Source organism: Myxocyprinus asiaticus, chromosome 1, assembly GCF_019703515.2.
Source record: "Myxocyprinus asiaticus isolate MX2 ecotype Aquarium Trade chromosome 1, UBuf_Myxa_2, whole genome shotgun sequence".
In the NCBI taxonomy this organism is placed as follows: Eukaryota; Metazoa; Chordata; class Actinopteri; order Cypriniformes; family Catostomidae; genus Myxocyprinus; species Myxocyprinus asiaticus.
This window is the reverse complement of record NC_059344.1, coordinates 30,652,841-30,675,676: the sequence shown is the minus strand read 5'-3', so window position 1 is coordinate 30,675,676 and position 22,836 is coordinate 30,652,841. Positions and strand designations below refer to the sequence as shown.

General features: G+C 40.7%; 1 protein-coding gene across 2 annotated transcripts in view; it reads left to right on the top strand.

The window, feature by feature from the left end:
- Positions 1-22,738, top strand: part of gas2b (growth arrest-specific 2b) — a 37,363-nt gene extending 14,625 nt beyond the window's left edge. For both annotated transcript variants that reach the window (XM_051702775.1, XM_051702768.1), the window contains exons 7-8: positions 508-615; positions 21,593-22,738. In XM_051702775.1, coding sequence (XP_051558735.1) covers positions 508-615; positions 21,593-21,802 — 318 coding nt within the window. In that variant the 3' untranslated portion in view covers positions 21,803-22,738. The remainder of the gene's footprint in view (positions 1-507; positions 616-21,592) is intronic.
- Positions 22,739-22,836: the final 98 nt, after the last annotated feature.

The window sequence follows — 22,836 nt, the reverse complement described above, 5'->3', positions numbered from 1 at the left end:
CAATTGCTTTCCTTTTTTCTGTAGTGCATAAAACTCAAAATGTGTTTCTGGGTCAAAGTGACTCGAAATGATGGAGCAGGTCAGTATGAATAGCCTATGAACTTATAAACATATAGAGGTCCATTGGCCATTTCAAGGATGTAAACAGTAACAAATTTTTAGAATTAGAACACTACTGACCCTGAAGCATTTCCATCATCATTACTGGATCCTTTCAATAAGGCTCTGATATTTTCTGACAATGGTGTTAACGTTATTAATGTTAATCGTGTTAAAGTCATTATGAATGAAGCACCTCCCGCTGTTGTTTTGAATGAGTTTAACAACTAGCTGGAAAGGTTCAAGGGACAAAGACGTCACTTCCTTAAACCGATGAACAGTCCTTGAAATAGTCTATATACAGATAGTGTGGCTTGAAAAAAAAAAAAAAAAAAATCACCAAAACATATGAAATCCATTCTAGTTTTAGCCTATTTGTGTCAAGCATTATGTGCCCCTTTGTTTCAGGTGGGGCAGATATCAGAGGACCCACCATGCAAATGTCCAGTCAAATTCAGCATTGAGAAGCAGCCAAAAGGCCATTATCGTGTTGGAGACAAAGTCCTCTATGTCAGGGTATGTACTGTTTCTACACTGCAGACTGCCTTCTTTTTCCCAGAACTGAATGAAAATTCAAGGCAAAAAACAAGGCAGTCTGCCTTGTTTCCATTGACTTGGATTCCATTGAAGTTGAATATCCTTTCCTTGGAAGGATATAAAACAATATGTAAAATCATGTTCTTTTGTTTGTTCTAAGCATTAACGTGTTGACAAGCCCTGCTGTGCCTTTAGTTTTTTGTTAGAGGCACAAATATTAGTTTTGAACCTGAGAGAGCACAGTAATCATTCAAGGCAAAGCCTCATGGGAGCTGGTGTTGCCTGGCAACATGAAAAAAGGTTCACACCTTTGAATAGGGAAAAGGGAGTTTCAGACTAACAAATATCTAGGATCAGACAAGTCTTACAAACAAAATAAAGCATTGATGTCAAAGATGAAAAACCTAGCAGGTAAACTGAAAATTCACAGAGGATTAAGATTCAATAAAACTTAAAGTGCTTAAAAGCTTATGCAGGCTATTTTTTTCTGTTTCATAGTCTTTACAAACTCAAAGCCGCTAAACACAAAATGGAATACCGTAGTTAAATTCATACCTGAATTGCCACTTTGTGTCATTTGGGACCTGTACAAACTCATTAAATGCTTAACTAACATACAGTATTCACTTTTGTAACACAGCAGTAGTTGTGTTTACTGTTAAATTAATCTGCATCAATAAATCAAGCTGATTTAGTGGTCAAAACTTATTCTTAAACAGTTTAATGAGGGCTTCCCTTACTTATGTGGTTTTGACATTTATCCAGTACTTTCTACTAACTCATTGGATGCTGTAAAAACTGTCTAGACACACAAAACAAACAAAACAGACATTTAAAACGTGTCCATAAGGTAGAGGGGAGAGCTTTCTCTTATCTGATACGATACTCTCTGTTGCTCAGTTGTTGACACACCAAGGTCATTGGAAGAGTCAGACAGAGACGAACTTTGAAACTTCAAACACTACATGGCTGAGTGCATAGTGTATTGTGGAAGTGCATAGGGTGTACAGTAGTGCCTCATTTGGAATACAGCTATACTAGTTAGATCAGACTTTTTTCCTCCATTTGTCAAACTTAATAGGATATCTATCTATCTATCTGTCTGTCTAAAAAAGAAGCAAAATGTAATATCCTGTTTTTCCTGCTTTTTCTCCTGTTGCATTTAATTAAACACACCATTGCACTTCATGCAGTGAAGGATTCTCTCTCTCTCTCTCTCTCTCTCTCTGTCAGTCTGTCTGACTATGGGTTTGTTCCAAACTTAGTGAGCTGCCTCCTTCCTTGCTGTAACGAGTCAGGAGAGAATGGAGGATCTAAATTCAGCATCTTTAATAAACAAAAGAAAACCAGATAACTCAGAAAATAAAGAAACAAAACACAGGGAACAAATGTACAGAGTAAGGCATAATACATGCAAAGACTGACAGAGGAAACAAGGGAAAAACAAGGGCTTAAATACACCGGGGCAAACAAGGGAACAAGGAACACCTGTGGAAACAATCAGGGGTAAACCAATCATAAAATGAAACTACAAAAGGACTACAAAAACTAACAGGAAACAGGAACATGGGAACTAAACAAGATTTCAACATAAAAGTCAATGCAAACATGGGGAATACGTGACAGAGCCCCCCTTTTAAGAGTGGATTCCAGACGCTCAAAAAAAAAAAAAAAAAAATAAAAAAAAAAAAAAAAAAAAAAAAATTGTCCATGGGGCGTGGGGGAAAAGGGGAAACAGGCAGTTCAGGGGGGCACAAGGGGCGAGGGGGGCAGAGGAACAAGGCAACCAGAGCAGATCAGGCGGGCGGCCAGGAGACCAAGGAGACCAAAGCAGATCAGGCGGGCGGCCAGAAGACTAAGGAGACCAGAGCAGATCAGGCGGATGGCCAGGAGACCCAGAAGACAAGAGCAGACCAGGTGGACGGCCAGGAGATCCAGAAGACCAGAGCAGACCAGGTGGATGGCCAGGAGACTCAGAAGACCAGAGCAGATCAGGACCACCTCCAGGTAGGGACTGGATCAGGAGGCTTGGTAGGGGGCTGCAGGGCCGAGACAGGGTCAGGAGGCCTGGGAGAATGCCACAGGACAGGGACTGGGTTAGGCGGCGGAGCTGCTGGGGGAATAGTCTCCGGAGAAGTGGGCGGAGCCGCTGGGGGAATAGTCTCTGGAGAAGCGGGTGGAGCCGAGGAAGACTCGAGACAAAGACCTCCGTGGTCGTGGGCATGGGTGGAGACTCAGGAACGACTCCATGGTCGTGGGCATGGGCGGAGGCTCGGGAACAACCTCTGTGGTTGTGGGCATGGGCGGAGACTTGGAAACGACCTCTGTGGTTGTGTACACAGGAAGAGACTTGGGAACGACCTCTGTAGTCGTGGGCATGGGCAGAGACTTGGAAACAACCTCCATGGTCGTGTACATGGGAAGGGACTTGGGAACGACCTCCGTGGTGGTGTACATGGGAAGAGACTTGGGAACAGAAACTTTTCTTCTCTTCTTCTTCCTCCTCCTCCTCCTCCTCCTCCTCTGGGAGGCTGAAGTTGGCAACGCAGGCTCTGGGACAGACAAGGCTAGCAACGCAGGCTCTGGGACGGACGAGGCTGGCAACGCAGACTCTGGGACGGACGAGGCTGGCAACGCAGGCTCTGGGACGGACAAGGCTGGCAACGCAGGCTCTGGGACGGACGAGGCTGGCAACGCAGGCTCTGGGACGGACGAGGCTGGCAACGCTGGCTCTGGGACGGACGAGGCTGGCAACGCTGGCTCTGGGACGGACGAGGCTGGCAACGCTGGCTCTGGGCCCGTTGGCCGTGGCAGGCGTGGGCTCGTTGGCCGTGGCAGGCGTGGGTACTGACAAGCTTTGTGGAAGGGTCTTCGTGACTTCGTGGATAATTTAACTTGGAAACAAGGGCCGTGGGAGGCTGGGCTGTGGAATGGCGTGGAGTAGACTTAAACTTGGTGGTGACATGGCATGGAGCAGGCTGAGGTTTGACCGTGACATGGTGTGGAACAGGCTGAGGCATGGAAGACTCAGAAACTGGAACCGGGGTTGAGAGAGGAGGTTCCTCTGAAGCGAATGTCTCTAAAATTAACTCCACATATTCCTCCCACGTGTAATCACCGGTCTCCGTCAATTCCCTCCACTTGTGAGCTATGAGGCCGATCTGATACAAGGACTTCAAGTGGGAATCGGTAAATTCCGTGTATCTGGCAACGGTGCTAAACAGACGAGAGTATTCTCTAATTGGTAAGTTCGCTCGGCTCAACTGGACAAAGCAAGCTGCTAGATCCATTTCGGACGGTCAGTCTGTCTGTAACGAGTCAGGAGAGAATGGAGGATCTATATGCAGCGTCTTTAATAAAGACAAGAAAACCAGATAACTCAGAACATAAAGAAACAAAACACGGGGAACAAACATACAGAGTAAGGCAATACGTGACACTTGCCAGCATCCTAACTGAAATGGAGCCTTATAAGAGAGCAATTTGGAATGTTCTACATAGGCGCAACTTCACACGTCATTTAAAAGCACTCATCACTTGCAACTGATTTCAGTAGAGCGCAACAGTGCCTGCCCACTTTTTCAGCTGCGTGTGTTCCGGAAGTATTTTTCCTATTAATTTATTTTTGTTAGCCATGAAACAAATCAACCAACTCTGAGATGAATCACAACATTACAAACTTTGTTTGGAAGCAAAATAGTATGAGAAAATCAGACAAAAATACAAAGGGTCAAGAATGTGCACTTACCGTCTTTCACAAGGGCATGAACTACAATCCCGTGAAGCATTCTGAATGATGGAATCGAATATAAAATGATGGAAATATATAAAACTATTGATTTTATATTGTTGATTAAGTATATTTATTATATACAAACACTGCTTATAAGTAGTTTGAGGGTAAAGGGAGAACGACTTGTTGGCGTCTTTCACAGTGCGTCATGGAACTGGGCGCTCACTTCTGGGCTTGTTTGGTGGGCTTTCTTGGCCGCAGTTCTCTGACTGGTGGATCGTTCTCTGCTGGACCATGGGTAGTGTAGTTGTTCACCAGGAACTCTGCTATTAAACACAATTTTTAAACAATTATGTTGAAATAATGCGGACTGATGGCTTCAACAGAACCATATATCACCGATGAACTACCTAGGAGCTCACGGTATGTCTGTTTTTAAAGGTTTGTAAGTTTCTTGTAAAAATAAATGAATCTATGGGAAAAATGTATGGGATTTTTACTACTGGAACCAGACTGTTGCGCTCTATACAAGTGACACAAGAGGAGTGATGCAATACTTTAATAAGCATAAATATACTGTACATAGCACACACACATTTTGGTAAAAAAGTCATTTTTCTATCATATTAAGCTATTTTTTCCCCAATACTTTTCAGTATTGAATGGATTTATAAGTAAATGTATAATTAAAATTTCTCTTGCTTTGTCCGCCATCTCGGATTTAATTTCCATTGAGCTCATCACGGTGCATTCTGGGATCGCCTACCCGGGGAAGGATTCATATGATGCTAACTTACAATTTGGCCAAAATTAGGTATCTTAGATGACAGCATAATTAGGATACCTACCTTTTGAAACAGCCTTCGCATCTGGAGCGTACCTGTAATGCCTTAAAATGCTGCCTTCAGAGGAAGCTCACAAGGTTTTGGAACAAACCCTATCTGTTTGACGATCTGTATAACTATCCATGTGACAGTCTGTCTGACTATCTGTTTGATGGTCTGTCTGACTATTAATATGGCAGTCTGTCTGACTATCTATGTGACAGTCTGTCTGACTGTCTGTTTGACGGTCTGTCTGACTATCTATGTGACAGTCTGTCTGACTATCTGTTTGACGGTCTGTCTGACTATCTAGCTAGCTAGCTGTTTGTCTTACTGTAAGACAAGTTTGTTAGATCTAGTTTGTTATAGACTCCAATGGATTGAGTTTAAAGAGTCCAATACGTAATGTCCTTCACCTTTTTCAATGTGCAAATTCCAATCGGAAGTGACTATCCCTATGCCCTCACTCCTGAGGACAGAGCTCTTGATGTGGGCACTCTGAAGGGAGCTTGGCATTACTGTATGAATGTACCCGTCGCTAACAGTCTTGTGGAAGAGCCCTTCGTGAAAAAAATATCTACTCTTTCATTTGGAAGGACACTTCGAGTGGCGTCCCCTTCCCGCCGTGCCCTTCAAGGGTGCAAAAATGCCATTTGGAAAACACCTATGACTAATTGACTATTTAGAATTGATGTACAGTATATTTAATTGGGTAATGTCATGAGGAATACAATTTTCCTTGATATTTTGACAAATTAGGGGTCTTTATTTCAAAAACATACTGTGAATTTCAGAACTCAAAACTTAATCCCCAATGCAAAAAAAAAAAAAAAAGCATTTATTGAAACCAAGTTGCCAAAACACCTCGTTCTCTACTTCCGTAAAATTGTGATGTCACAAAGGGTACTCATTAATTCATGACTGCCTCTACAGCACTTTACATCATCGCACCCTTGGCCCCGCCCACTGGGGCTCAGTTTGTACTCAGAGAGAGAGAGAGCAGGACAAACAGGCCTAGTGTGGCCTACCTATTCATGAACACCGCCCATCTGCGCTATTTTTAATTGTTGGTGTATGTAAACACGCACTAGATGGACGGCAGTTTTGATGCATTTCCAGCGATGTGCATTTCAGTGCAGGATGATACTGGAACTGGATGTGTGCATCTTCATTGTTCTTTAGAATATGTGTGTGCGTCATGTGGTTGTGTCTTCAGCTTATTTCAGCATGGATTGCATGTTTTATCAACTCGTATCAGTGTGATTGCTTGTGAAGCAGTCATAAAATGATTCAAGCTTTGCTAAGGAATTTTTATTGAAGGATGGGGAAGTTAGGTAACAGTTCCATTCATGAATATTTCAAATGTCATGATTGTTTGATAGTTTATGGTGCTGACACACTGTTTACACCGAGCACCTCCACTAACGCGACACAACGGCTTCAGGCTGCCTACACCGGCGGCGTCGACACGAACTTTCTAAACTGCTTATTTGTGTTGTTGGCAATAGTAGTGCCTGCGCGTGCATTGCAAAATGGAATGGGACATCTGTTTACTGTTGACGTGACGTGTTGCAATGGACGCTTCCATGGTAGAGAGCATCATTGATTATAATTGGTTCTATTGCTTTTGGCGCGACTCTTGTGTCTGGTATAGACAGGGTGTGAGTGGTAACAGTTGTGCTTGAGATGAACAGTTTTAGATATTTGGATGCAATGTGTTGGATGTGCGTTATCTGTAAACCTTGAAATTTAATTGTTTTATAAATTAATTAATGTTTTATTATTATTTGTTGTGGTTTTGTGGAGTTTGTTCATTCTCTTCTGATTGAGTTTCAAATATGGCTGAATTTGAGGGGCTGAAAAATGTTAGCCAATCAGAACAGTGGGCATTTACAGTGAAGTGTAAAGGAGGAGCTGATGCCAAAACCGAGCGTTCAGACAGAGAGCCTGAGACTGATCAACTGAAAATTATCATATATTACTAAATTATGACTGTTTTAATGCAAAAAAAAAAAAAAAAAAAAAAGAAAAAATATAATTTATTATAAAATAATAAAAAGTAATATAAAATTCATAACCCCTTTAACATTTTAATTAGGTATGATGTCTTGTATGTGATTTTAGTGAATACTGACAAGTTAAAAGCTGAATAAACAAAAAACAAAAAAATGTGGGGAAGGTGAAGGAAAGAGAAAAGCAGAATTCTTCAATGCATCAGTCAAGTCATTAGCAGTGTGGTTATATACAGAGACTTGTAAAATAGTAACAGCCTTTCTTTTGTTGGCTCCACCCCTCCCTTTTGTGATTTTTCAATTTAGACAAATCCTTCAGGGCAACAGCATGTGTGACTAAGGAGAAAAGCAGCCGCTTTCTATCAGAGACCCAATTAGCATGTAAGCAGCAGTGAAAGAGAGAGAATGGCTGACTGTAGCACTCAAACCCAGGAGAAAGAGATGGCGAGCTTTTAATATCATTTCTCAAACTTCTTTTCAGTATGAGATTTTTGTTTTGACATCCCAAGAGAAAATGAAAGGGAGGGTAGATCCATTTAGCATTAGATTTCTACAATGGCTGAGCTGTATAGCAGAAGGGGTGAAGAAGACATAAATCAGTAGTTCATCTTGAAAGTAATGTGATGAGGGTTCATGTCACATCTGTCATTATTACTGAAGGTTGTTAATGGGATCATGAGAACATGTAATACCCTTCTATTTAGATTTTCCCTGAAAGAGCACTGCCATTATAATATAGGCTGATGAAAGCTGTTACAGACCTATTGCTTTCATCTGACAAAACTCTGTGTAGTTCGTTGGTTTGTGTTTATCTTCGTTTATGAACCCCACATTTATATTAATCTGGCTAACATGAGTTTCTTATTTTTATTACCTTTTAACACTTTTTATACATTTGTGTATTTTTGCTATTGATGTTCCACTAGTTTATCTTACTTCTTGATCTGCTCAGTCATTAAAGACATGTGCACCATTCATTGCTGTTACACTGTCACAGTTATTCTCCATTTTGTTTTCCTAGGACTCTTATTTTAAAATGTTTCCCTGGACTACATCTCCCAGAATTCACTGCCCTCATCACTTCCATCTGTTCCTCATCTTCCTCACCTGTCCTCCATTCCCTCGTTAGCACTTTTTGTATAAATATCCTCTAGTTTTGTTCATCCATGGTCAGTTCTTAAAGTGTTACTAGTTGGTTATGAATTGTTTATGTTGTGTTCCACTCCTGCGTATTTCCTTCATTGGTTCCTTGTAAAATGTTTGTTCCACTCCAGCATTCTCAATTAAAAGGCTGATTATCTATTCCTGCATCTCCTCTCTTTTTCTCCGTGAACCCAACGTCACAGAAGAACTGACCTACCAAGAATACTTATCCACTTTCCTGTTCCACCTAACGTCCTCCTCTACTCCAGCGATCCCACTCTCATGGAAAGCCAGACCTCGACGAGCACATCACTGAGCATGGAGCTAACAGGGGATTTCATGGAACTGTTCAGGCAGGATCTTCCCTTCTTGGAATATTCTACAAAGTTCTTCCAACTCACTGCAACAACCTCTATATCGGATATGTCCTCAAATCCATTTACGGTATTGGTTTAAACTATCACAGAACAACAGTGCTTCCGGAGGTGTAGAATCTTTCCTTTACGGACTATATCCTATACACGCTGAACCTCCATTACCCTTCACCTGCATCGACATGTATGACAGAGAATGTGACACCTCTCCCAGTTTTCTCCCCTCACATTGTGGGTTATGGCGGGAGCCCCTTGCCACCTCCTTGCACCACGCCTTCCACGGCCCCTGTCTCCATGCCTTCCACGGCCCCTGTCTCCACGCCTTCCAAGGCCCCTGTCACCACACCTTCCACGGCCCCTGTCTCCAAGCCTTCCACGGCCCCTGTCTCCAAGCCTTCCACGGCCCCTGTCTCTAAGCCTTTCATGGCCCCTGTCCCCAAGGTAACAACTCTCCATACATTTCCCCCATACACTGTGAATTATGGTGGGAACCCCGGGCCAAAACCAGTGCCCATGCCTGCCACGGTTAATGAGCCAGCGCCCATGCCTGCCATGGTTAACGAGCCAGTGGCCACGCCTGTAGCCTCGCCCATCCCAGAGCCAGTGCCCGTAGCCTCGCCTGTCCCAGAGCCAGTGCCCGTAGCCTCGCCCGTCCCAGAACCAGTGCCCGTAGCCTCGCCCATCCCAGAGCCAGTGCCAGTAGCCTCGCCTGTCCCAGAGCCAGCTCTCATGGAACTTATAACCCTTGAATGGATTCCCGCCCGTGTGCCCACCCCGAGCGCCCTTCCTCCTCCGCTGGTTCTGTCCAGCATCATGGACTCACTGGTTCCATCCAGCACCCTAGCCCTTCCTCCCCTGCTGGTTCTGTCCAGCATCATGGACTCACTGGTTCCATCCAGCACCCTAGCCCTTCCTCCCCTGCTGGTTCCGTCCAGCCCCTCTACTCTGCTGGTTCCATCCAGCATCATGGACTCGCTGGTTCCATCCAGCACCCTAGCCCTTTCTCCTCCGCTGGCTCCACTCAAGACATTTTCTCCTCCTCCTCCTCCTCCTGGTTTGCTGGCTCCTTGCAGGTCACTGGCTCGACCATTGCCATCTGTGATATCTCTGACAGGAGGAACCTCATATCCTTCGACTCCGCCTAGACCCTCCGAGCCCTGGACTCCACCTTGGTCATTCATTCCCTCTGTCCCACCTCTGCTCGATGTCCCTTCGGCTCCTCCGTGGTCCTTCAGCCAATCGGCTTCTCCGGGGTCCCTCGTCCCTCCAGCTCCGCCTTGGTCAGTCGGTCACCTGGCTCTGCCTTGGCTCTCCAATCCTCCAGCTTCGCTTCGTCACTCCGAGCCTTCAGCTTCACCGGGGACCTCCTTCCTTACAGCTCCACCTCGGCCCTCAGTCCCACCGGCTCCACCTCGGTCCTCCGAACCTCCAGCTCCACCCTGGCCCTTTGAGCCATCGGCTACTCTCTGGGCACCAAGTTCCCTGGCTCCACCCCTCAAGACCCTCATGGCTCCCCCTTCCACAGATCCGCCCCTCGAGCCTCTCGTGGCACCACCTTCTATGGCTCTACCCCCTAAGCCATCTCCTCCTGCTACCAGATCTCCTGCTGTCCCTGCCCTGTGGCCACCTCTCAGGCCTCCGGATCCATTCCCAGCCCTGAGGTTGCCTCCCAGGCCTCCTGATTCTATTCCAGCCCTGAAGCCGCCCCCCAGGCCCCCGGACCCATTCCCAGCCCTGAAGCCACCCCCCAGGCCTCCTGATCGTCTTCCTTGGATCCTTCCTCACCTTCTGCATCACCCTAGCCTCCTCATCCATCGTTGGGGTGCCAGGAGTCACCCTATAAGGGGGGCTAGGACTCTTATTTTAAAATGTTTCCCCAGACTACATCTCCCAGAATTCACTGCCCTCATCACTTCCATCTGTTCCTCATCTTCCTCACCTGTACTCCATTCCCTCGTTAGCACTTTTTGTATAAATATCCACTTCTGCATATTTCCTTGTAAAATGTTTGTTCCACTCCAGCATTCTCAATTAAAAGGCTGATTATCTACTCCTGCATCTCCTCTCTTCCTCTCCGTGAACCCAACGTCACATACACAAAGGGCAGTCTAAGGGCAGGGGTGTAAAGCAATTGAGTACAAATACTTAAGTATTATACTTGAGTATTATTTTTTGGGTTTTGTACTTTACTCGAGTGCAATTTAAATGCAATACTTGTACTTTTACTTAATTACATTTCCAAATAATTTTTTTTTTACTTTTTACTCCTTACAATTTTATTTAAACTTGAAAAGTACTCACTACATTTTTACAGATAATTTTCTTTTGTCTTACTGGACCGAAGCCGTCTTTTCACTGCATTGGACAAACGACAGATGACAGACCACAGCAGTTGTGTTGAGTTCCGACCATCTGCAGAGGCAGAATTTCGGATATGATTTGAGCTTCAGATACGTTGAAATATTTGTGCGACTAGTCCGTATTTGACCGCCTGACTGAATGTGATGAATTCATTCAAAACTATGAGCAAGAAGTGAAAAACACTGATGTTTTTTTGTCCTAAACTTTATTCTAAATGTCTGTTACTTCTACATTTAGGACAGTTATGAAGTCAAAAATGATTGTTCACTTATATATATATATATATATATATATATATATATACGGTATATATTTACGGTATATACACTACCGGTCAAAGTTTTGAAACACTTATTTTTTATTAATATTATATTTCACATTTGAGAATAATAGTAAAGTCAGCACAACTATGGAATAACATTAATGGAACTATGGAAATTGTGTTGTGACTAATCAAAATCCAAAATAAATCAAAACTGTGTTACATTTTTGCATCTTCAAAGTAGTCACCCTTTGCCTAGAATTTGCAGACATGTACTCTTGACATTTTCTCAACCAACTTCTTGAGGTATCACCCTGGGATGCTTTTTAAACAGCATTGAAAGAGTTCCCATCTATGTTGGGCACTTATTGGATGCTTTTCTTTATTATTTGGTCCAAGTCATCAATTTAAAAAAATTTTTTTTTATTATTTTTTATTAAATTTTGGTTTTATAATGAAATAAAATAATATGGTGGCACAATTATATTTCTGTATACAAAAATAATTTCAAACATTTAAGCATACAGCTTCAGATCAAAAGATTTTTAAGATCATGAGAAACATTTCAGTCAAGTATTTCGAAACTTTTGAACGGTAGTGTATATAAGAACAAAAGGCTTTTGTAATTAAATGTGTACATGTCATTTATTTCTACACTTACCTCTTAATATTTAAATCATATCTATGAATTTCTACTCCCTATTTGCTGAATTTTTATTGTTGTTAGGCAACTATCCATTATAATAATAACTATAAAACCAGCAATGATAATAATGATACTAATGATAATAAAAATAATGGAATCTGAGTAAATATTAATTGTGAATTTTATTGAATTCATCCATCTGCTCAACAGCCAGGTTTGGTTGCTAACCTCAAACAGTTCACAAAACCAACAACATTACTAACTTTCTTCAAAGATTATTTAGAATCTTTCTCTACATCTCAAGGGGCTGGGTGCTCTGACATCGCAATTCGTGAGTGCCTTCTCCAATGCAACGAACGCTGCTTGACTGGCAGCAAAATAAAATATTTTGTTCATTACACGTATTAGGGCAGTTCCGAATTGAAATGTCCACTGTGTGGCGCTAAAAGCGAGTGAAATGTTCTCCCAAACGGATGAGGTTTTTAAGATTAATGTTCTATCGAGATTTAAATAAACAAAACCTACTTCCCTACCCTAAACCTTAAATCTAAACCTAACCGATAGTGCCAGAAAAAGCATATGTGAGGTGAAAAACACAATTGCATCCTTTTGTGGTGCTTCTATGACACTTTCGGCTCATGACTCGCATGCTCTTCAGGACTTGTACCCCGGTCCTTTGTATCGCATATGCAACACTCTATCAGTTGAGCTACTGCTCAATTTGATTACACTTAAACAAGCTTGTAAATGTAGTTGGTTATGTAATGCAAACATTAAAATGAGTCATATGCTATCCACCTTTTTCCTGAATGCAGAAGTGTTCCACTGTTTTCAATTTCCGGTCTCCAGTGTTTTCACTCGCATCGGTGTATATTCTTAGCGGTAATGAAATGTTTAAGATATTAGATTTGTAAAAAACATGTGGCTGTATAGTGCTGATACTTCACAGAGTCGAATGTGTAGATGTCACAACATCCTCTCTCACACAATCTTCTCTCTTGATTTCATTCTAGCTAGGAAAAAAGATACTTTTACTTTTTTAATACTTAAGTACAATTTAATGTGAATACTTTTTTACTTTCACTTAAGTATGTTTTTGGCTAGATACTTGGACTTTTAATTGAGTAAAATTTTCAGTCATTATCTATACTTTCACTTAAGTATAATTTCTGAGTACTTTTTACACTCCTGTCTAAGGGGAAGATACGGATCATATCCACGTCAAAGTTGGCTGCAGAGACAGAAGCAGATGGCAAAACACAAACACACAGGCCCTGTTGTTTATGTCTCTATAGCTGTTTGATGTGTTCTTTAAATAGCATTTCCTGTGTCTGAAGAATACAGGCTTTTTTCAGGTGGGAAATCACACAGAACTGTCTTTGCTGTCTCAACCATTTCTTCCACCGTACATCAGTGGCTGCTGGTGCTTTTCAAAAGTGTGGTAGCACAGACTTACTGTACTGTTTTTGGTATTCAAACTACTACTCAAACAGTGACATTTCTTTTTGTATTTTCCTTGAAATTCACTTACAATTTTAGTAACGTTTATTGCACAAAAACAGCATTACATGAACTGTTTCCCCGTGTTCTTTGGCCCTCTGTCTGAAACGCTTTGTTTTTATTTTCCCTTTAAGATTTCAATATACAGTACACGCCCACTGTTATGATTGGCTAACATCTTTGCAGAGCAAACACCCCTGCCATAACACATGCTAAACTGTTTTTTCTTTTCTTTTTTTTCTTCAAGAATGAAAGCTTGAAAATGTGAAAGCGATTTACCAAAAAAAAAAAAACAAAACAAAAAAAACAAACAAACAAAAAAAGGCACTCAGTCCAGGCAGTCACTAATAGCTATATGTCCCAATTTATATGAAGCACGCAATCAAACTTCTACAGTTGTTCCAAGTGAAAGAACAACTGGAAATGGAACAAAGTCGGCACACTGTTGCAAATAGTTATATTATAGGCATACACGATTTGGTGATACAATAAAGCTGACAGCAGTGAAAATAGTCCAGATTAACACAAACTGCCAATATAAAGGATTAATCTGTATCGAGCTGTAAATCGAGTTATAAGCGACAGTCGGCACGGGGGTTTCCTACTGTTGTTTCGCCGCTTCAGTACGCATCCCATGTAAGTTAATACAGGATGTTCACTGGGTGGGGAGTCCCCCTAGATTGTTTTGCCGGTCGACTGGGGGAGAAAATCCCCCTTGACTGTTTAGCTGCTTAAATACGGGACAATGGGCATCCTGACTCGTTCATTTCGGCAAAAATACGAGACGTCTTGGCTAATATAAGACAGTTGAGACAGCTGGCAAGCCAAGGGTATAATACACCTTTGTCTATCATTGCACACTGTGCTTCTTAAATAATAAAATAATGAATCTCAAATTAATATTTTTTGAGCAATTATGTATTTCTTTGGTAAGCAACCATGTAATAAGCATGGTCCGCTCAGCATTGCAGCATGGTTTATTTGATCTTATTCGTTACATATCAAACAAACACATTACTGTCATGTTCATTATTGTTGGCACTGCTGCATCTTTTTAATATAAGTTTCTTAACAAAGCCTGAATCATAACAGTTTTCAAAAGAATCCTTTGAGAAATGTGCTGAACAAAAGTATAATTGTTCAGCACACTGGAGAGTAAGTTTTGAGTTCTGAAACGTACATTATGTTTTTATTGTACAATGACCTCTTACATGTCAAAATGTCAAGGAAAATATGATTCTTCATGACAAGAGCATTTTGATGAGAATAATTAAATAAGGTCAAAACTAACCAAATATCTGATTGTGAAAGCTGAAATAAATGTGTTACATCCGATTGCCAACAAACAGGCATGTTTCAATTACTTCAAGTCTCCAAACACTCTGGGCTCTCAGCGGTGCTTACATTTCATAAGCTGTCAATCACAAAAACAATATATTTTAACAATATAGGTAAAGTTTGTCAAGACAAATTTTGATGTTGGCTTGACAAAGCCTGGCCTGAAAATAGATCCCATTGTAATCAATGAAGCTGTCTACACTGGAAGCACCCACTGCGGTATGTCGCTCTGACAGTAGATGGATGTCTTGTTCCATTTTGCACTGCAAGTGCTGGTGCTGGCGCTTTGTCAAGCCAGCATAATTACTGGCAGTTTGTTGCGAAGTCTCGCCTATTTGAGAGCTTAACCAATCATCATATAGAGAAGATGAACATTGATCTTTTCTCCTCTGAAATCGAATCAGAGACTAATTAGCCAGAGACGGATCACTTTAATTAAAATTAATAGGAGACATCAGAACACCATATGGCGGATGTAGAAAAGGAAGTCCTGCCTTACAGGTAAAAGAGCCAATCACCTTTTAAATAAGGACGTCATTTAATTTGAGCCTAAAAAATATAATTTTTTCCCCTTCATCTGAGCTAAAGAAAAAAAAAGTATAATACCATTATTGCCAGATTTTCCTGATTTGGAAAATATTATTTGATCATAATCTTGACCAACCATTTTGGAGATTTCGGTCTTTCCCCAATCAAGTATACAGGAGCTGCACTTGTATGCTGCTTGTATACATAGAAAATAGAGTGCAACAATCGGGTTCCGGAAGTAAAAATTATATTATTTTTTTCCATAGACTAATTGATTTTTAACAATAACTTATAAACCTTTAAAGACAGACCTACTGTGAGCTCTGAGGTTGTTAGTCCGTGGTATATGCTTCTGTTGAAGCCATCCGTCTGCGTTATTTCAACTCAATTGTATAAAAAAATCACGTTTAATAGCGGAATTCCTGGTGAACAACTACACTACCCACTGTACAGCAGTGAAAGATCCACCAATCAGAGAATCATGGCCAAGAAAGCCTGTGAAATCACGACCTGTGAAGCGACCACCCACTTCAATGACACACTCTGAATGATGCAAAGGAGTTGGTCTCCCTGCTTTTATATACAGGTGCATCTCAATAAATTAGAATGTTGTGGAAAAGTTCATTTATTTCAGTAATTCAACTCAAATTGTGAAACTCGTGTATTAAATAAATGCAATGCACACAGACTGAAGTAGTTTAAGTCTTTGGTTCTTTTAATTGTGATGATTTTGGCTCACATTTAACAAAAACCCACCAATTCACTATCTCAACAAATTAGAATATGGTGACATGCCAATCAGCTAATCAACTCAAAACACCTGCAAAGATTTCCTGAGCCTTCAAAATGGTCTCTCAGTTTGGTTCACTAGGCTACACAATCATGGGGAAGACTGCTGATCTGAAAGTTGTCCAGAAGACAATCATTGACACCCTTCACAAGGAGGGTAAGCCACAAACATTCATTGCCAAAGAAGCTGGCTGTTCACAGAGTGCTGTATCCAAGCATGTTAACAGAAAGTTGAGTGGAAGGAAAAAGTGTGGAAGAAAAAGATGCACCACCAACCGAGAGAACCGCAGCCTTATGAGGATTGTCAAGCAAAATTGATTCAAGAATTTGGGTGAACTTCACAAGGAATGGACTGAGGCTGGGGTCAAGGCATCAAGAGCCACCACACACAGACGTGTCAAGGAATTTGGCTACAGTTGTCGTATTCCTCTTGTTAAGCCACTCCTGAACCACAGACAACGTCAGAGGCGTCTTACCTGGGCTAAGGAGAAGAAGAACTGGACTGTTGCCCAGTGGTCCAAAGTCCTCTTTTCAGATGAGAGCAAGTTTTGTATTTCATTTGGAAACCAAGGTCCTAGAGTCTGGAGGAAGGGTGGAGAAGCTCTTAGCCCGAGTTGCTTGAAGTCCAGTGTTAAGTTTCCACAGTCTGTGATGATTTGGGGTGCAATGTCATCTGCTGGTGTTGGTCCATTGTGTTTTTTGAAAACCAAAGTCACTGCACCCGTTTACCAAGACATTTTGGAGCACTTCATGCTTCCTTCTGCTGACCAGCTTTTTAAAGATGCTGATTTCATTTTCCAGCAGGATTTGGCACCTGCCCACACTGCCAAAAGCACCAAAAGTTGGTTAAATGACCATGGTGTTGGTGTGCTTGACTGGCCAGGAAACTCACCAGACCTGAACCCCATAGAGAATCTATGGGGTATTGTCAAGAGGAAAATGAGAAACAAGAGACCAAAAAAATGCAGATGAGCTGAAGGCCACTGTCAAAGAAACCTGGGCTTCCATACCACCTCAGCAGTGCCACAAACTGATCACCTCCATGCCACGCCGAATTGAGGCAGTAATTAAAGCAAAAAGGAGCCCCTACCAAGTATTGAGTACATATACAGTAAATGAACATACTTTCCAGAAGGCCAACAATTCACTAAAAATGTTCAGGAAAGGTGTTTTGAGTTGATTAGCTGATTGGCATGTCACCATATTCTAATTTGTTGAGATAGTGAATTGGTGGGTTTTTGTTAAATGTGAGCCAAAATCATCACAATTAAAAGAACCAAAGACTTAAACTACTTCAGTCTGTGTGCATTGAATTTATTTAATACACGAGTTTCACAATTTGAGTTGAATTACTGAAATAAATGAACTTTTCCACGACATTCTAATTTATTGAGATGCACCTGTATATTTGTGTATATCAGAATATTATGCAATAAACATAAACTATATTGTTTCTATACTTATAATCAACAACCTAAAATTAATAGTTTTATATATTTCCATAGTTTTACATTCGATCATGTCATTTGCAGTGCTTCATGGGATTGTTTTACGTGCCGTCGTGAAAGACGGTAAGTACACAGACTTGTACCTTTGACTTTTTGTCAGATTTTCAAACACTTTTTTGTCTTAAAGTCTGTAATGTTAAGATTTACCTCGGAGCTGGTTGGTTTGGTTCATGCTTTACAACTCTTTAATGGAGGGTTTTTTGAAAAGTCTATGGAAGAAATTAAAGGGAAAAATACTTCTGTAACCCAGGCGCTGAATAAGTGGGTGGGGCACTGTTGCGCTCTATAGCCACCCGAGAGCATTCTCAAGATGGACACTGAGTGGTCTGACTTACGTGATGGAAGAAAGGTGCCTCAGGTTGTTCCTGGCAGGGTACTCAGCCTTACAGGCTCCATATGGTTAGGATTAGGGTGGGGGCGGAGTTAGGGCATCTGCTGCCTGACAGAAACAAACAGAGGCACCTTTGTACAATGGGCTCTGACTTGCCGTGAACGGGCCATGCGTCCATTGATTATATAGACATATTTATGTAGAAAAAGCAGACTGTGTTCCTTGATGTTATGATATGATATTTTACACTTCTATTCACACAAAGATTGAAATCCAATTTATATAGATTACCTGTACTATACATTAATTAAACTCGTCATTGCGGCAATTACGAAATTTAAGAGAAAGCCGCACTTCCTGTATAGTCTTAAAGCAATGTCCACTTCCTTACATGTCATACTTCACTAATATAAATAGATGTATGCACTGACCACACCTCCCCCCACCCCCACCCCCTTGCCTTGCCTATTTGAGCAACAGCAGTATCTAGAGCAGGCGTGGGTAAACTATGGCTGGTGGGCCAGATTCGGCACCCCACATGGTTTAATCGGGTCTGCTCATTTATCCTGGAAACGTTTTTTCATTTGATTTTTCAGTTATCTTGCATTGGGACAAATGCACCTCCACAAGCTTTTAACACGCTCAGGGTTGACAGATAAAAGATGCAAACCTCCAATCCGAGCTTTATACTTTGCACAAATTGAAATTTTGTTGCCCAAAATCAATCTAGACTAGAGGATGTGTTCTCCATCAGGCCCAGTTCTAATGAGGTAGGTAGGCCTACTATTTCAGAAGGATACAGAAGCTGCCATCTAGTGGTAATGTGTTTAAAAACAACAGCAAGGCCACTCTCTTCCACATAAATATTTCAGTAGAGGAGAAATGGAGACTCAAATCAATCCTGCTATCATCAGGTTTATAATAGAGAATGGGGAGAGAGGTGAGGAGAGGATTATTTTGAAGGGAAATAAAATGGAATGTGTTTGGAATTTGCACTCGCAGACATCAAGCCTTCTATTGTTTATATAGGAGCATACTGCCCTGTCAGAGTTCCACTCCATTATTTCGTCAATGTCTTTTTGTGAATCTCTCTTAGAAAACATATATTCTCATTCTGTCACCACTGACTGCCAACTGTTTTATTTGTGCACAGGTCAGCAGCTCTGAAAATTGACTGACAAGTGGGGTATCCTTAAACAGGCTACCCCCTCAATCACGGTTCTCTCGTGTATCACCATCACTGTCAGCCCTGATATTTTAATCTGCTTGGAAACAGCTGAGACTGATCAAATTGCATTGTAATTAGAATTACCCAGCCTGGCAAATGTGTGTGTGGTGTGTGTATGAATCCCTCTATCAGGATGCATCAAGCTAAAAGGGTTTGGAGGGGTGGGAGGGGCAAAACATATAAATCTGGTTGTATTACCAGCAGCTTAACAGCTTTGTAATGAGAGGGTCAAGACTGATAAGGTGGAGGGGAGGAGGGAATAAATGACTGGCAGTGCCTCAGGGGAGAGAGACATTTCTCAAGAGACATGACCCCTCCTGTGCTCTCTTACTTTCTCAGTTTCAATGCATTTCTATTTTATGTTTCTTGGATTGTATTTGCCCGGTAGCGGTTGCCATGGCAGCAAGGGAGATGTACACCACTCTAGTGGGTTTTGGAGTTCAAAGCATCATAGGGGTGTGTGTGTGTGTGTGTGTGTGTGTGTGTGTGTGTGTGCATATTGGTCCTGCACTGGTGCTCAGCTGGTGCTATGAGGTAGTGTTTCATTAGGCTTAATGAGATTTTAACAGCACAGTCTCTCTCTCTCTCTTTCTTTTTCTCTCTCTCTCTGACTGATATAATTTTTCTTTCTTTGGATCTGCTGCATATTAGATGTAGACTTTGAATATTTTATAAAGGAGGAGGGGTGTCTTAGGAAAATCATTAAACACACACACACACACACACACACACACACACACACACACACACACACACATGTTGGTGCAGCTATCATTATGAGGACTCTCCATAGACATAATAATTTTTATACTGTACAAACTATAGATTCTATCCCCTAATCCTACCCCTAAACCTAACCCTCACAAAAAACTTTTTGCATTTTTACATTTTCAATAAAACATCATTTAGTATGTTTTTTTTTTAAGCGATTTGAATTATGGGGACACTAGAAATGTCCTCATAAACCACATTTATAGCATAATACCCTTGTAATTACCAGTTTGTAACCTAAAAAAAAGTCCTCGTAAACCACTTAAACCTGCCCCCACTACACACAGGATTTTTTCCTCAAATATTCCCAAGCAATGCAGACAGTGGTTTCGTTTATAATTATAAATGTACAGTACAATAAGATGGAAAAATTGTAATTTGTGTAAAAATAAGCAATATTAAATATGCTTAAAAATATAATATATTTAAATAATATATAAAATAATTTTGCAATGGGGTGAATTTTGGAAAAACAATGGCCATTTAGGGTTCAAAAACCATTTAGTGGAAGTTCTAAAGTATATGAAAAATACTTTATTTTAATCAGTAAAGGTGATCTCATGAAAAGTCTCCTGAACAGAAATGTGACTTTTTTAAACTATAAGGACTATTGATATTGATTATTATGGTGATGTGGGTGTGGCCGAGTGACGTCTGTGGCGTGCAAGGCCAGGAGAGGAAAAGTGGTAAGGATTGACACCTGTGGGAAATCACCTCTAACAGCTGTTTTGTGTTGTAGTGAGAGCTGGAAGGGGTTAAAAAGGGCAGTCCAAACCGCCGGAGGATAGAGAGAAAGACGCACGAAGCTGTGTGTGTGACCGAGTGCATTTGTTTTGCTGAAAAGCGAGACCATTTAGGTGTTTATACTGAAAAGTATTGTTAAATAAAAGGCTTACATTGGACATTTACCCGGCTCCCGCTTTCTCCTTCAGAAGAAATCTAGATACCCGTCACAATTGTATATATGCTAGTATAATCAAAATGCTTAAAAATACCCATCTCTATGTAATGTATATTTAATTTACCATGAATACCATTTTTGGATAACGGAATAGCACAGAAAACAGCTGAAAATCATTTGGAATAGTTTATATATGATTTACTGAATAGGTTCCTTTATGTGAATATAAAAAAAGTTTGACCACTAATGTCCAGTGTTGCATTTTTGCTATGCTTAGGAAAAATTTCTCAAATAATAATAAAAAAAAAAAGTACTTATTTTTAGGAAATGTAAAAATCAGTACATCAGTAACATGATGGGAAATAAGAAAACAATATTAGCAAAAGTGTATTTTTAACCAAAAAAACAACAACAACAACAACAACAACAAAAAAAAATTCACAAAAAGCAATTTTGTCAACTAGCATTGCTTTCCTTTTTGTGTGACTTTAGCAAGCTCTGACAGTTAACACTTCAAGATTAAGATTTGTTCCCTGCCAAAACTGCTGTTGTGTTACAGTGTGTCACCTATTGTTATGTGTAGTTTTACTAGTATTTAATTAATATTATTTATTTAATTGTTATAAGCAGTTGTTGAATCTGCAGGGTCTCTGTCGGTTAAAGTCATAATCCTTGTGCATTCTTTTCTCTCGCACTCTCTTTTCCAGATGTTAAATGATAAGCATGCCATGGTGCGAGTTGGTGGTGGATGGGAAACCTTTGGTACGTACTTGTTAAAGCATGACCCGTGCAGGATGACTGTGATCACCCGGCCTGGAACCAAAAGCTGCAAGTCTAATGGAAAGTCCCCGGTCAAGAGAGAGCTGTCACGGGACAATTATCTGGTCGTAGGTACTCACTCCCACTTTAAGAAGTAAATCTTTAAGTTCTGATAAGCAAGAGTAACTCAGTAACTGTGTTTCTGTTAAATCAAGAGTAGACAGAACCAATTTTTGTTTTTTTCTGGGAGTGAAGCTGCCCTGGTGGCTTTTTAATCTTTTAATTCATTTTTCCTTTAGTGTTTTTGGTAGAGAGCAGGGAGGAAAAGGAATATTGACATATGTTCAGCAGATTGTTCTTAATGATTATGGATATTTTAATAAAAATCTCTCCTTTTATTTACAAAAATTAAGAATATTTCCACCTCTCTGTCTCTTTTTCTTATGTGAAATGATAAAAGCAGGATCTCTAATATCGAATAATTTACTGGGAAGATTAATTTCTTTTATCTCTTTTTATTTTATTGTAACATTTAACTCTGATTTGTGGATGCCAGGTGCTGGCTGTCTGAATTTACAGAGACACAAATGTCAGGTCTTTGAGAATCTATTCTACTATAAATGGAGTTTGAATATGTTCCACAATCCTCCTCTAGGTGACACCCTGTATCAAATTATGAACATAATATATTGTGTATATATATAATTAAAAAAACCTGCCTACTCCATATTCTCCCCTTCATGTGCCAGTTTCTCAGTGTTTTGTAAAGACACCAGTAAATAATTGCTTTATGGACCTCACTTTGTGTACAGGGGCATTGTAATGCTTGAATAGAAAACAGCCTTCCCCAAACCATTGCCACAAAGTTTGAAGCTCATGATTCTCTAGAATGTCATTGTATGTTGTAGGATTAAGATGTGTCTTCAATGGAATTATTGCAATAGTCAAACTTGGAAGTGGGTGTACACATACTTTTGGCCATCTAGTGTAGCTGGCATGTACTTCACATAGCAAGCCACATTCAAACCAGGTGGCCCTATTCAAAATATTTTGATCTTATTAGTTACAAGTTCAGTGACCTGTAAGAGAAACCCAAGTAGTGCTTTTTGTAGGTGTGCATTATACAAGCTATCACATCTAACCATCACATTCCAAAAATATATTTTACCTTAGCAAAATAAATAAAATAATA